This window comes from Limanda limanda, chromosome 20 (genome assembly GCF_963576545.1).
Source record: "Limanda limanda chromosome 20, fLimLim1.1, whole genome shotgun sequence".
Classification (NCBI taxonomy): Eukaryota; Metazoa; Chordata; class Actinopteri; order Pleuronectiformes; family Pleuronectidae; genus Limanda; species Limanda limanda.
The window spans coordinates 5,335,438-5,350,437 of NC_083655.1; the positions used below are offsets into that span (position 1 = coordinate 5,335,438).

The 15,000-nt window shown below is 42.6% G+C and overlaps 1 protein-coding gene across 2 annotated transcripts; it reads right to left on the minus strand.

Annotated features, from left to right (window-relative positions):
- Positions 1–143: 143 nt before the first annotated feature.
- On the minus strand, positions 144–14,530 carry plcd1a (phospholipase C, delta 1a). 2 transcript variants are annotated; one of them, XM_061093589.1, is made up of 15 exons: positions 14,334–14,530; positions 10,329–10,487; positions 6,410–6,638; positions 6,129–6,258; positions 5,809–6,037; positions 5,520–5,721; positions 4,873–5,017; positions 4,646–4,798; positions 3,420–3,569; positions 3,165–3,321; positions 2,906–3,022; positions 2,623–2,801; positions 1,855–1,990; positions 1,617–1,766; positions 144–959 (listed from the first exon to the last, which is right to left on the minus strand). In XM_061093589.1, exons 1-15 carry the CDS (start codon positions 14,362–14,364, stop codon positions 868–870), a joined length of 2,259 nt encoding a protein of 752 aa, XP_060949572.1. In that variant the 5' UTR covers positions 14,365–14,530; the 3' UTR covers positions 144–867. The 2 variants fall into 2 exon arrangements, with proteins under 2 accessions (XP_060949572.1, XP_060949571.1); XM_061093588.1 differs by lacking the exon at positions 14,334–14,530 and adding an exon at positions 12,233–12,390.
- Positions 14,531–15,000: the final 470 nt, after the last annotated feature.

Genomic DNA, 15,000 nt, shown 5'->3' on the forward strand with positions numbered 1-15,000 from the left:
TTTATATAAAAATCCTTCAGAATAGTCATGCTTTATACTTTTATCTTTATTATAAATGTTTGAATATGATCATGTTTTCTCACCATGTCTTCTGCTGTGTCTGAATCACTTAAATTATGAATAAAAAACACAAAAACATTAAATCAGAGACCATCAGTTTTTATTTGAGATCTAGTGCAAATTCGGGTGAGATAATGAATACACTGACAGTCAGAGATTTGTCATGGGGGAAAACAGCTTGGGTACATGAGGGGATAAAAAAAATACATATTAATTCGATTTTTAAAATACCTTTTGTCAATATGTCCGGAGCAGATTTATGTATCACACGGTAAATACCCTCTTCATACCAACAGTCTAAAAGAGGAAGTCATAAAGCATTTAGTTCTTTAGAAAGAAATATTAATCACACTGATAAAAGAACAGTTCCCTTTGACATACTGCTGCTACAGACTCCAGAGGCCAACATCACTGTGGAAATAAATCTGAGATCATTTAGATAAAGATTTGTCCTCAAGTTCTGTATAAACAGTTGATCGCTTGTTGTGTTGCTCTACAAAGCACTGTTTCCATTTTTCATGGCCTGTATGAATGACGGGAAATACGAAGTCTCACTATCAGTATCACTCTTTCATCAATTAATATAATATAGTCTTTCTTTAAATTATTTTCTTCACTGCTCTTTCATTCACATTTTCATTCATTCTTACTTTTCTCTCAAACACTATTTATACAGCTTAAATTACACAATAACAGGAAAAATGTTAACAGACAGTTGTGAGTCCGCCGCTTTTACTTGGAGGACAAAAAAAAAACAGGAAAAAAAAAGCTGTTCCTGGCGTGAAGCTTGTCTTTCCACATGCGAGTCTAGGGGGCGTCCACGAGCATGAGATGCACAAACAGTCCGGCGGAGCAAATGACGTCACCTCTCTTGGTGAACAGCGGGACGTGGCGGTAGCCTGGGGGAGAAAGAGGGAAGTGAGTTTTAACTTTGTCATTAAAACTAGAGTTTGTTGTCAACAGGATGACATCGGAAGATCCAGAGCTGTTGAACTATCTACTTTAATGCACATGGATAAAAGATAAGAGGAGGATAGATTGTATATAAAAATGGACGACACAACGCGGTAACGCAACTAATCACGAGTCAGTCTATTTGTCAATCATGACATATTTACTACTTATTAAACTAATACAACTAACTCATTAAAACCAAGTTCATCGGACACATGAACACTTTCTTTGAGAAAAAATGATTCGACGTGTACTTTGACTTTTCCGCTATTTTTAGCTATTTTTATGTCCCATCTGCTAACATGGAGAAAACAGGTTTTGTGAACTAAACTGCTGCCAGGGAGCCCTTCAGACACTTTGGCTTCACTTGGGGAGAGCTGGCAGTTTGTCCATCTTCATTTATAGTCCATGGTAATGAGTGACTAATCAAGTCGGAGAGAAGGCTGGTTACGTTATGTATTCACGTTGTACTTCCTTGTCTGTTAAATACCCCAAAAACCCTAATTGTAGTCATTGTAGTCTGGAATTTAACATGTGAACATTCACTGGTCTCCTCCCTCACTGCTCTTTCTTCAACATCTGGACACAGTAGCATGTTTTACCGTTCTGCACACTGGTGAGCGGTAGGCAGTACTGCCCGATGAGATCATTCTGGGATGTTGAGTCATAGTCTTCCACCACAAACTGCACCATGGCCAGATCGGGCACTTGGATGTTAAACAGAAAGCTCTCGTTCCACATGGGGTTGAAACCTTCAGGGATGGATTGGTGGATTAGGATTTTGTGTATGGAAAAATTCAGTGTATATATGCTTGGACAGTGTTAGTCTTTTACGCCCACCATTGTTGTCAATGTAGTGGGTCTCCTTGCTGGCGCAGTCTGCTGGTACACCGAAGATCTCCACTCTGACCAGAGGGTCCACAATGGATTTGTGTTTGTCCTTGTTGATTTTGGGTAACTGCTGAGCTGTGATGATCTGTTGTATTGAGACACGAAAACACAAACACACAAAAATGTACCTTTAGAAGTAGTTTGCCTCATGATCCAGCACAGGGTGCTCACTATCAGTTTTTTGTCTACGTTAATGGAGGCTGCTAGCATGCAACGTCATCCTGAGGGGACATCAAGACAGTGTATGGACGTATTTTCTGTTCTGCACCATAAACCGCAAAATAATGTACACGGGTAATGTTGCGTTCACACAAAGGAGCACGATCTTGGGTTATTCAAATTGAAAAAAAACGTGGAAAAAGTATATACAATTTGCATTAATCGCACCGTGCCAAACAGGCACCAATAGGCTGTTTTTCGACTTTGTATACATTTGAACGAATTTCCATGTCATCTCAAATTCGATTAACCAAATCAGTTTCTCGCTGCTCAGCTTATTTACAGGTGTTGGTGATGCGCCAGGAAACTTGGCATTACACCAACAATCTAAACAATGTGGCTTTCAAACATTTAAAATATCGCTTATGCAAATGGTTTATGAGTAGTCAATGTTTCATAGGCCTCAGATACATATGCAAAGTAACACTGGATGTAAACAAATCTTTTTGTTTGAAAGAAAACACAAATGTTTCAGGTTTAACCACAAATCGCTCTCACCATGACGTGAAAGTTCTTCTTCTTCAGCCAGGGCCCTTTGGTCAGCGTGTTGGGGTCAAACTGAGAGGACAAACTTCTCTGGAATTCAGGTTTCAGGACGTAGCCGCAAAAGCCGTTCTGCAGGAACCGTCCCTGGTTTATGTGCATCTCCTTTGAGGTGTTCTGGAAGTTCAACGCCACTAAAGAAACACGTCAGAGAGATACAAAAAAAAAGAAGTGATGTCACTAGTCCACTTAGTATCAGTGACAGGCTGGTTATCTCTGTGTAGTAATGCGACTGTACCGATCTGGCAGCCAACGTTCCACATGGGCACAGGGTTGTAGTTGGAGGAGTCGGTTCTGGAGCCTGACGGGTAGATCCTGCTGAGTTTGTCCATGTTGTGATGCATGAAGGCAGTAGCTACGAGGACACATACAAACACTGGTGCTTTAACACACATAACAAAGTCTGTGCATGAGAGGTCATGATCCGGTTTGTCGTCAGAAGCTGTTCTCAGACCTTTCACGTGTGAAATAACGTGTCAGTTCGATGCAGCGTTTACCTGAGTTATCAGCCAGGTTGAACGCTTTACTCTCCTTTAAGGACGACATCTCGTAGAAGGCCTGGTTGTCTTTGGCGTGCTCGAAGCCGCTAAAATGGACGCTCTTACAGTAGATGACGATGTCTGAGAGCTCTTTGGCAAGTTTGATCTTTGATTTCTGAAAGGACACAGGACGGCAGCTCAAGTTCTGCACTTTTTACACGCAACATGATTTCTAAAACAAAATATGACTGTTTTGCTTTGCACTGAACACACCTTTGATTTGGCCTTTTGCCCGTTCTCCTTACAATCTGCCGCCTCATCCTCCTCAGACACGGTGTCTTCTTCTATGGTGCTGGTGTTGGTGAAGGCAGCGTCCAGCTTGTTCATTCGTTTTCCCTTGACGAGGAACTTGCCCTTCAGCTCCTGCACTCAGACACACAGATCGGTTGTTTTATGCGTTGTTGTGACATTCCTATGTACACAATTCAAGATACTGTGCAGTACAACAGCACGTCACAGCTAAATGCAGGAAATCCTATTGTTATTTCACGATGACAAAAAGCATGACCAGTCGTGATTGCTCCTCACGCCCTCTGATAGAAAGGAAAATGTTGTGTGATGCACGGATCATAATTTCCTCTGAGGCTGACAGAGCCACAAGCATTCATCCCATGGGTGTTGCATTTTAAACAGGAGTGCACACAAGCGCTTTGGTATGCAACTGAAAGCTGACTTGACATTCTAGCACTTTTCCTCCTTGCTTTGTGTCTCTCCTTGTTGAAAATCTTTTTTTAAATCCTCCTGTAGCGGTTTTAAGAGAGACGTATGTCTGATGAACACAATGAGGGTTAAAGAGGAAGCACATGGGGAAAAAGAGGAATGAGACACTATAAATAGAAGGAGAAGCACTGAATAACAGAGTAACAAGAATTACCGCCCTGCAGTTTCAGTCGGCACGCATGTTTTTACAGAATCACAAGAAGTCATAGTGACGTTTGGCCTGTGACCACCGAATTCTAATCAGCTCATCCTTTAGTCTGACTGAAGATTTACACCAGATTTGAACAAATTCCATCAGGGTGTTTTTGAGATATTAATGGGACGGATTGACGGACAACTTCCCTTATGAAAGAAGACATTCTCTAACAAAGGGTCAGGTCTCACAGTCAGATCTGCCCTCAAAGCACTAAATGAGATATGACTCAGGAGCTCGATTTGGTCAGAGGAGGAGCAGAGGCTCGAGCTGTCTGTTATTGTGCAGACGTGGTTTATTTTGTGCTCACATAACAAGATGTGCTTTACTTTAATCTAATCAGCTTCCCTTCCCAGACAAATCTAATAGTCAAGTTAAAGTAAACAGGAAAGTGGAAAGTGGATAGAAAAGATGGCACAGCGGCTCATTAAGTTAAGAGGTGGAATTTTTAGGTGTGGTCTTCCGTTGGTGTTTATAGAACAAGGCTCTAAAGTGTCTCTCTGAGTCCCGGGTAAGGGCCACGCACCTCAGGTGAGGGGAAGTCAGTGGGCATGGTGCTGCCCAGAGGCTTCGTGACCAAAGCGTCGCCCAAGATGGAGATCAGGTGATGGGCCATGAGCCTCTGTTGGTCCACGGTGCAGTGGTTCTCCAGGGACAGGACCACTGGGTAGTCAGACGTCTGGAAGACAAAGTGAAGTGTGAAGGTGGAGCTGATGAACCCTGTCCCACAGGTGAACACAATATCTCACATACTTTGAAGGCGTAGTCTTTGATCGCTTTGATGACGTCTCTGAAGATAACTTTGGAGGTGAGCGTGTAGCCGTGATAAATAACCGGCTCTCCGTTAGCCCCATCCCAGCAATCCAGCTCCACACAGCGGCAGCTCTTCATGAGAGCTCTGCAAGAAAGGGTAAACCGTCATGATCGCCAACACACAACAGAGATCAACCTCTTTGCAATACAGACACGTGTCCAGGAACATAGGAGTTTCATCTGAATCTCAACCAAACCAAATTGGCTCTGAACACAAAACTTAAAAATGGACATTCGCAAACCAATGTGTGTTAAAATATAACTTGGAATTGGATTCTGCTTTATTATTATTCATATTATAGATCTTTCAACAATATTATGTGGCTGATTCCCTCACTACTAGAATAGGGAGCAGGAGAGAAAACATTTATTTGCTGCTAATTTCATTGCAGATGAGTAATAAGGACAAATACCCAGAATTCTCCTGAAAAAAAATGTTGTATCTTATTTCCTGAATCTTTAGTTTGTTGGATGCAATGGTATTTTGAGTATTTTTGTTGTTAAGTGCAGTTCCTGGTTAACATGATGGCCTATATCTGTTATCAGGGACTCAACTTTCAAGTCATGTACAAAGAAAAAGTCGTTACTTTATGTAGGCCTCCGTGCTGCTGGGTCCTTTCAGTTGGTCTTCCATCAGGTATGTGTTGTGTGAGGACGAGATGTAATAATGGTTGAGCGGCTGGCTCATGTCCTGGTACACATGTTTGTGGGCTGGATTGAGGATGGACCCCTCCTCCAGGTGCAGGTACATCAGGAAACCGTCTTGTGTCATTTGCTTCATCTGTTTCGCTGGTGAACAGACGGACATGATATGAAGACAATGCGTTCAACGTGAACCACACATCAGAGTCAGGGCTGACTGGGTTTTAAACCTACCTGTTCCATCCACCTCGTATTTCTCGATCAGCCTGAACGCGTCCTCAATGGTCGCCTGCTCCCTCTGCTCATTCCGCAGGAAGTTCATCAGGTCTTTGGCGCTCATCTGACCCTCGGTTTGAGCGCAATTCCCATAAATCACATCGATCTCCTCCCGTTTCGTGAGTAGGTCGTAGAAGTGCTTGATCTCGGCGCCTTCAAGCGATCCTGAGTTGGACACGTCACACGTCTATGCAACATGAGACATAATGAGGCAATCAATCAACCGGATGACTTGATTTAAACCCAGAGAGGTAAAGAAATTGTTGAGAGAGACTCACCTTGAAAATTTCCTCCGCGTAAACGTCGTCAACTTCAACGTTGACCTGTCGCAGAAAGTGCTTCAGCTCCTTCAGGGTCATCTTGCTGTCTTCATTCTTGTCTGCTTTCCGCATGCAGTTGATGATCCAGCTGGTATTTAGATGTAAGGATTTGGTTCATCGAACAAATTACAAAACTCTGTAACACCTGGAAGTGCAAAAGGTGCTAAGCAACTCCTCCTTAACATTTCACACAAATCTATTCAACATATTTCCCGATTGTAATGCTTCTCCAAGGATACTGCTCGCTCTTCTGCTGGCGGCTCAGGTTGCGCATGTTGCTGATGATCTTGGTCAGACCGTTGACCCACTGTTTCGCCTCCGGCCCGCTGAGCGCCATCAGGTCGAGGTTTTTCTTGCGACCCTTGAAGATGATGGAGAAGCACCGATCCTCCTCACTGGGGTCGGTGTGTTTGTTAAGCCCCTCAGACTGTCGGCCCATGCGCACCGAATCAATGTCGTCAATGGTGACTGTTTGGAGAGAAGAAAGGAAAAGTTAATTACTGTGATCTTCTTCACTGACTTCCACCAAGTTCCGTGGTAATCCATTCAATTATTCTTGTGTGATCTTGCTGACAAACAAACAAACAAACAAACAAACCATCAAAAAAATGGACAGGGGTGAGAACATAACCCTCTTGGTTAACAAAGCTTTATTTCTTGCAAATCAGCAAGCAGTAGAACTCAAGGCTTCCAGTATTTTTCTCACAATTGTCCTTTGTTTTCAGTGCGATATCTAGGCCCGACCATGAAGTAGCTGTCAGTCACAGCGGCACCTTGAAGAGCAACGTGACAGTATCTTGTAGCAGCAGACGTTTTGTTCTCATGACCACAGCAGCACCAGAAACTGTATTTACATCTTATCAACAGGAAGCCTGTGTTTGTGTGTGGTGGCTCAGTTCTGTGGCCTTCACTCACACGGGCCATGACGGCAGCAGATAAAAACCTATGTCCACACGCAGATACCAAACACATTACATAACAATGGGTAGAGACAGAATTTTGTTTACCACAAACTGAACTGAGCACTTGTTTTTCTGTCTGCTGAGCGCAACCCAACACACATTCCATGGAGATGTCATGTCTGCACAATACACAACATCCTCTCCTGATCCCACCGCCTCACACACAGGTAACACATGCACGTCGAAAACATTGTGATCGACATTACAGGGGCTACAAATATTTCTGTTTTATCAGACGCCCGCACAGAGACAACAAAACCTGAAGGTCTCTGCACACACAGCCTGTTTTTAACCCACACATCGGGGGGGCCTGATCTATTGTCGAGCGGCTTAATGTACGGAAGAGCGTGCGTGAGCGTGGATGATGTAATCACGCCAAATGGCAACAGCTGCCCCGCTAACAAAACACAACAAAGGCTAAAGGCTTAGCACAGAGGCCCTGTATTGTAGCCGGGCTACACTGTCAAAACAAAACCTCGAAATTGCTCACCTAAACATGTTTTTGAAATAAAATGAGCAAAAGACATCTAATTGCATGACAAATTTGAATTATTTGATTAAACTAACTTAATTTCTTGTGTCAGGTTGGCCCAAATACTGCAAGAGGAATTGTATTTGTTGAATTAAAGTTGAGCAAAGGGTGTTGTTTTGCCAGATACTTAACAAAGACCCGGAAAACTATTTGAGCCTTTTATTTGTGGGAAAGAATCTTTCATTTGGACCAAACGCATTAAAGTCAGGTCAAGTTTAGATCAGGCACTCCCAACAGTTTTGCTGCAATCCCAGCGTTTCCAGCCTTCACGTCCCGAGGTGAGAGAGTTTGATCAAGAGCAGCCTTTGTTCTCGTGAGAATCGAGACTATCTTGGGGCAGAATTAATCGGAAGGTCAGACTACTTGAAGAGAAAAACACAACAGTGAGGGGGGCGGTGCGGGTGAAACGCACCCAAGGCTCGAGGATGAAAACACTCAGCTGACTGCTGGATGAACCAAATACCTCGAACGCACTCGGCAGAAGGGGGGTGTTTGTTTAATCTGAGCGTGCGTGTTGTCCTCCAGCACAACAGCCTACTGTGGAGGAGTTTCAGGAGTTTTAATATTTGGACCCGTTTCAGAGAATCCCATCTGGAGAGGTCCATGCAGTGTCCGAGACATGTCGACCGTGTCACGCAGGCATTGCTTGAATACCGCACCAAACTTCACACAAAGAGATTACTGTGTTCAGCCCGGCAAAGTTTGTGCTGCTGTTTCTAAAACTCCTTTCTCGTAAAGGAAACTCTGCAGCGAGGAGACGGATTTCCACTGTAGTTATTTAGCCATGTCAGTGTGGGTACAAATAACTTGACCTCCAGGTTAATATTCAACTCTGGCTTCATAGTTATAGACTCATTAGACGCAGTGAGAAATATCCCGAATAAAGGCACGTAAAAAAAAAGAAGCAAAAAACACGTATAATTATCTTATCTGTCGACTTGTTTGAGCACGATTATTTTCAGTAAAATTCTGATCTGTTAACTCTGCTGATACTTTTCATGTTTGGTGAGATTTTAAAGCAATCGTCTGCTCTGTGACAAACCACAGTGATATGAATGAATGTGTCCCCTGAGAAATATGTGCCGTCTTTATGGAGGCGTGTGTGACATTTACCTCGTCTGACCCAGACAGTTTATACACAAGTGTGAGCGTAAAATGTCTGTAAACGAGTGTGGGAAAAAAAGACAGGGTCAATAAAACCCAGCCCTTGGGGCTTATGAGAATAGATATAGAGTGAAATACGTGTGGCTTGGGAAACTGATTGTATAAGGGCTTGGTGACAGGAGTAGAAACGATCCAAAATATGAATTATTATTGATTTTCATCTTATTCATATTACTCTGGCAAAAGGATTGAATATTATATAGTTTTGGTATTAATAAAAAAAACTCTGTTATCATCGTGGCATTGTCACAGAAAGATTTAAAATGTTATCCAGCACTGCCTGTAGACCCAGATTTAAGGAGCTGTCGTTTTCAGAAAAATGCTGCAGGCGAATTTTAATGCTGCATCTAGCATGATCTCACTCTGACATTTTACCAGGGGGCTGGCAGGACAAGTTTCGGCAAATCTACTGACACTGACATTTTTAGAGGTTTTACAGTATGAAAGACTCTATTCTTACATTCCTGATTCGGAGAAACTAATAAAAACATGAACATGAACAAAATGGTGGAAAACAGGATTTGAAATGAAGGAAGAAACCTCAGTAGGAGCAATAAAGGAGGACTCAATCTTCAAATGCCATGTCCTGTATATCCTATAGAATTACAATGTGGAAAAACAGACAAGATTTCATAAACAGTCTCTAACTCACTGATAAAAGGTTAAACTCATATTATATAACTCTGTGTTTTGCTTTGATTGACACGCTCTGCTTCAGTAAAGCAGAGCGGCAGATGAATCTCATACAAAAAGTGGTAAAAAACAATCCCCTCCTCCCCCAGGGTCGTACCTCATGTTACATCACTGGTACTGATTGCTGGTTGCAGGGAAATACCCGTGAACGTAAGGCCCATACTTACGTAAATGTGGTCATGTCAAAAAACAGTAGCTTTAGCACATGGCTGTTCAGTGTCTGTATCTGTTTGTTGTGTGTTTGTGTGTGTGTGTGTGTGTTCAGGCTGTTTACGATGTTATTGGGCCTAGGAGCCACAGCCTTCGCTGGGATGGGAGGGAAATCCGAGCTTCCAGAGCCCCAGAGGCGTGTATACATTCACACCCTAACAAAGGATCGCTGGACCAGAAATCACAGGAACATAATCTCTCTCTCTCTCTCTCTCTCTCTCTCTCTCTCTCTCTCTCACACACACACACACACACACACACACAACATGGAAAAACATACAGTCAAGATTCTCATTAGTAGTTTCCAGCCCGTCTTAGTCCCCACCACATTATCTGTGTGAGGCTGTTTCCTTTCCACGACCTCTCAGACGCCTTTTTTCAGACATGAACAATGGAAAATGTTGGGTCGGAACAGCTGACTCACAAGTTTACGTTCTCACATGCAGCCTCTCGGGAACATTTCAGCAGAATCAAAGTTCAGTGCATGTCTGCGAGCAGCTACATCCTGTATTCTCCACTACCAGTGAGATTTGAGGGCCATGTTATGTTGTAAGAAGTAAAATGAACACAAATACACATGCAGAGGAAGACACTCACATGTCTGATTCTTCCTGAACATTTTATGGGACTCGTGCCACAGGGTCTTGCAGTCCTCTTGCAGTCGGAAGAAGCGGATCTTCTTCCAGTTGGTCGAGCGAACCTTGACCAGGGTCCCGCCGATCAGCAGGAAGTGGAGATCCGAATCTCCCTCCAGACCTGCGGGAGCGGGGAGAGACAAACGATGACCTGGGGATATTTTGCATTGTTCTTACTGTTAACCTGTAAAAGATGAAAACCAAACCATTGATTGGATTCTGATAATCTCTTTTCATCCAATCACAGCCCAACACACTCGCTTTGAGCCAATCACCTGCAAGCCAACTAATGTCCTCTCTCCCTCCTGTCCTCTCCCTACAACCGTCCAACCAGAAGCCCTTCATGGGACGCCCAAACTTCGAGCTCCATTTCCATCCCCACCACCAGTGCCACGGCTCTATGGTCTCCTTCATATCCAAAGCCCCTAATTCACAGAACTGCTTCCATGGTGTTCCGATGTCCACGCCAAAGTCTATTCCTGTTGTTGACAATAAATTCTATTTGATCCAATATCATTTACTCATTTGTTTCTCCTGATAAAAAATAATTGTATTATAGATAGATAGCTGAAATACTTTGCCTCCCAGTTGAGCTTCAACCCAATCGCAGTGTTAGTGGTTTATCATTCCGGGGAATTAGATGATTGTGATCTGGGTGCGTGCACGTCTGCTGAGAGACGGATTCATAATTCATGCACGACCCTGTGTGAGGCCACAGTCCAGTTCCAAGGACAAGGGCTGCATTGCTGTTGTTTACTTTTATTTGTTTTCCATCTGGGTGTGTGTGTGTGTGTGTGTGTGGGTGGGACCGAAATGAGCTTAACTGAATACAGAGCTCATTCAAACAGATGTTATCAGATGTTATGATTCGCCCTCTCAGTAAGCAAAGGGCAACTGGGGATAAATGCATTATCTCATTGGGGACTGTCTCAGGATTGTGGGCAGAGACATGAAATTCCAAACTTTCAATTTGTTTCCAAGTTGCACCACAAACCCTCAGAGGCTGTTTATGAGTCTCTGCATGCAGGCGGAGGAGGGAAGTCCAGAGATTCAGCACCGCCTCTCCTCAGTCAGGCTCTCTGCCCTTTTGCTGGCACGAATTGTTTTTCCTGTAATCTCCATTTCCATGTCGTCCGAGAGAAGGTTTTTTCACTGCCTCTCGGGACAAGAGAGCAGCCAAGAAAACGTTAATGATTTCTTTCACTTCCCAAATCATAAACGTGAGTCACACTGAAGGGAGTTTGTGAACATCAGGTGACTGTTCTCCTTTCCTTTTTTCTATTTTTCGCAGGGAAACCACTTTGAGATTCAAGGGCTGGATATAGGTGAGGCAGGTCAGGACAAGAGAGTGGCAAACACCAGAATAAAAATAACAGGGAGCTTTGAAGTAAATTAGGGTTTACATCACAGAGGGAAGGAGAGTCAGAGTCTTGGTTCGAAGTTGGAACATGACACTCAGTCCTCTCTGTGGAGATAAATCACCAAACGGTGCTGGTGCTGTGCGTAAAACCAACCGAGCGACAAAAAAGGAGGGGTCCCTCTCTCTGTTTGTGAAGCTTTGTGTGACTTTTTAATACGCCCTCCTGTGTGTGTCCCTTTATCTGAAAAGACTCTGAGTTGTCATCACGGCAGTAAAAGGGAAAAATGCAGCGCTGCAGGCAACGAGGAAGAAAACAAACTTCAAAGATTTACGCATAGTTTACATTTGGTTCATGGAGTCAGGATAACGATCTTGGAGAAGTTAGCGGAACATTGATTGCATGTGTGTGTGGACTTGAATAATAATAAATACATAACCCGCGTTTACGTCACGTTTCTCACACACACACACACACACACACATCTGATCTGCACCTCTGGACTCACCTATGCGCCTTCCATTCTCCTGCGCAACCTTCTCCTGGAAAGCCCGCTCCTGTGAGGCTGTCCTCCTGGGCCGTTTATTCAAACAGGACATTACGGAGGACTGACTTTTGAACTTTTTACAAAACTAAACCCAGTTGTCGTTTAGCTCAGGGTGGAAGAGAACCAGCCAGGCACCACGTAGTCCCCCTCCAGCTCCACAGGGCGGGTCTAAACTCATCCACTGCTCTGTTGGAGCCGCTATTCGCTGCGATGGCTCCTGTTCAGCTGTGCACACCCTCTGAAAGACTTCTACCTCTGTATCTGAACATCTGTCTGGTGATATATAGTTTTATAATCGTATTGGTAATAAAACTCTCTCCTCTGATTGGCTCAGCCACAGAATGATTCAACTTATTTTATTATTTTAATAGTAAAGTTCCGTTGAAAGCTTTACTAATAAGATGATTTCCTCTTCTTTATCAGATAATCCAATAACAGAATGGCTTTAATTAAAGTATAGGCTGCACCCTGCATTCTGCTGGTATCACATGCACCAAGTCATGGAGCCAAATGCATTGTTTAGTTGATTTTAAAAATAATTAATTATGAACTGAAAAGGACAATCAATGGACAGTCAATGTTAAACTGAAAGGTCAAGTTTTTATCTTAATGTTGAAAAATGCAAAGCAGTTTATTCAAGCTTAAGGATCCATAAGACAAATGTCAAGGTCAAGAAGATCAAACACATAACGTGTCAGTGTCTTAAAATATTCCTCCATCCATTCTCTAGATGGCCTATCCCGAGCAGACATTTGACTTTTAACACTTTACTTGAAAAAATCTGGAAATATATTGTGAGGATAAATTCTTATTCGTGTTAGAACATGTCCCTGGGCTGGGCTCCTCTGATTGGCCCAGCCACTGTATTTTACTATCTTACTATCTTAGTCCCAGCAGCAGCCTCACTCCATGGTGATTTCCTGTGGTTTATAAAAAAATCTAATTATACAACTGGCTACATTATGACTTTATATAGACTATAAGCTGCATGTTGCAACTTGCTGCTGTCATGTGACCAATTTATGGGGCGAAATCATTGTCAATTGTTTTGTTTGAAATGGGGACATTTAGTCAGATATCTTGAAAGTCGTCTGTCAGGATGTTTGCTGAGCATCTATAAAGGATGTGATGTAGAATGATGTTGCAGCATTACCCAGCATAAGAGTCACATGAGAATAGAGTTGTTTTTTAAGGAATGGGTTGATCGGCAATACAAATCCAATAAACCTATTTCTTTATTTTAAAACTGAAATTGTTCAAATTGAAAATAAGTTCAGGAGAATGTTTTTTAATTGAATTTAACATTTTGATTCAATTGTTGAATTTTATTAGAATTTTTATAAGAATTTGAGATTTTAGTTGTTTTCCCTTTAAGATTCAGATCTTATTTTGCCATGCATATTTTTTGACCTGCAATATTCTTCTTTCTTTCCAGTTATGTTTGTAACGCTGACTTTCCTTCATGGCCTCAGCTGCTCTCTATTTTTCCACACTCCACTAGTAATGGTATTTATCTTATCTTTTACATCTTATTGACTACTGAGAGCTGTGAAACATATATCATAATAAGAAACAGAAGAATGCAAACTTGATTGAAATGTTTAACATTATCAAAAACTCAAACAAAACTAAAATGTTTCAGTGTGTTTAAATGTAATTTATAAAGCGACTTCACCTTATCATTTAAAATCTGTATGAGTCACTGATGCGCCCTTGTGTTGTGACATCCACATACTTAAAACTCCTCATGTATGTTACATGATATTTTCCTGGCAACAGATGTGTAACCAAACAAACCAAGACATTGCCACCCCCACAATGTTAACCTTGTTATTTACGATAAAGGAAAAAGCAGCAAAGGGACATAAAACTCATCTCGTAACAAAACCACAAATAGTTCATAAAGTCTGTCATGGTTAAAAAAAGTATTTTTCGAATACATTATGTATAAATGAGTTCTCACTCCAGCCGAGAAACGACACCCCAGGACACAGAGAACAGCAGGAGAGCTCTTGAATATACAGTAGAGGCAGTAGTAGTAAATCTGGAGGTCACCACTCACCATATTTACCAGCTGTGCCATTTGCTTCCATTGTGCTGTCAGTCAAAACAAGCCTCCGTTCACAGGGATAAAGTCCTCTCCTCTTCCACTTTACTCTCACTTGTTATACTACAGGATTATCGCAGCCACCATAAAGCTTGTCTGTTCGTCCAGTGAAGGGAAAATTCCAGCGTGCTTGTGTGTGTGTTTCCCCCTCGGAGCCGACCCACACACTGAGCAGTCAATGCCAGCCCATCAGACTCCTATGCTCCCTGAGCCCACACCCACTGCCACACCGGTCCGACCAGTCCACCTCTGTGTGTTCTCGTATGACTTCATTCTGCAGCCAGTGAAAATCAATTTCAAGCAACACAGACTAAAAATAAACACACTCACCAGGACCTAACATTGATAATAATCAGTTGTAATGGCATGTTCTATATATATACATTAAACTGGTGTTGTTGTGTAATGGTTTGTGGTATTCTGGCAGCTAAAGGGTGTTTTGATTTATTCAGGGTGTTGCCCCATGTCTCGTACAGACCTGCCATTTACAGTGTGACGCGTGTTCATGCCTCGTCCCTTTACCTTTTGACAGCACACACTTCAGGTTGGGACGATCATCACTCATTATCACGCCATGTTTGTTATATATACGTGAGGTCTTTACAGGTTGTAGGCCTGATGG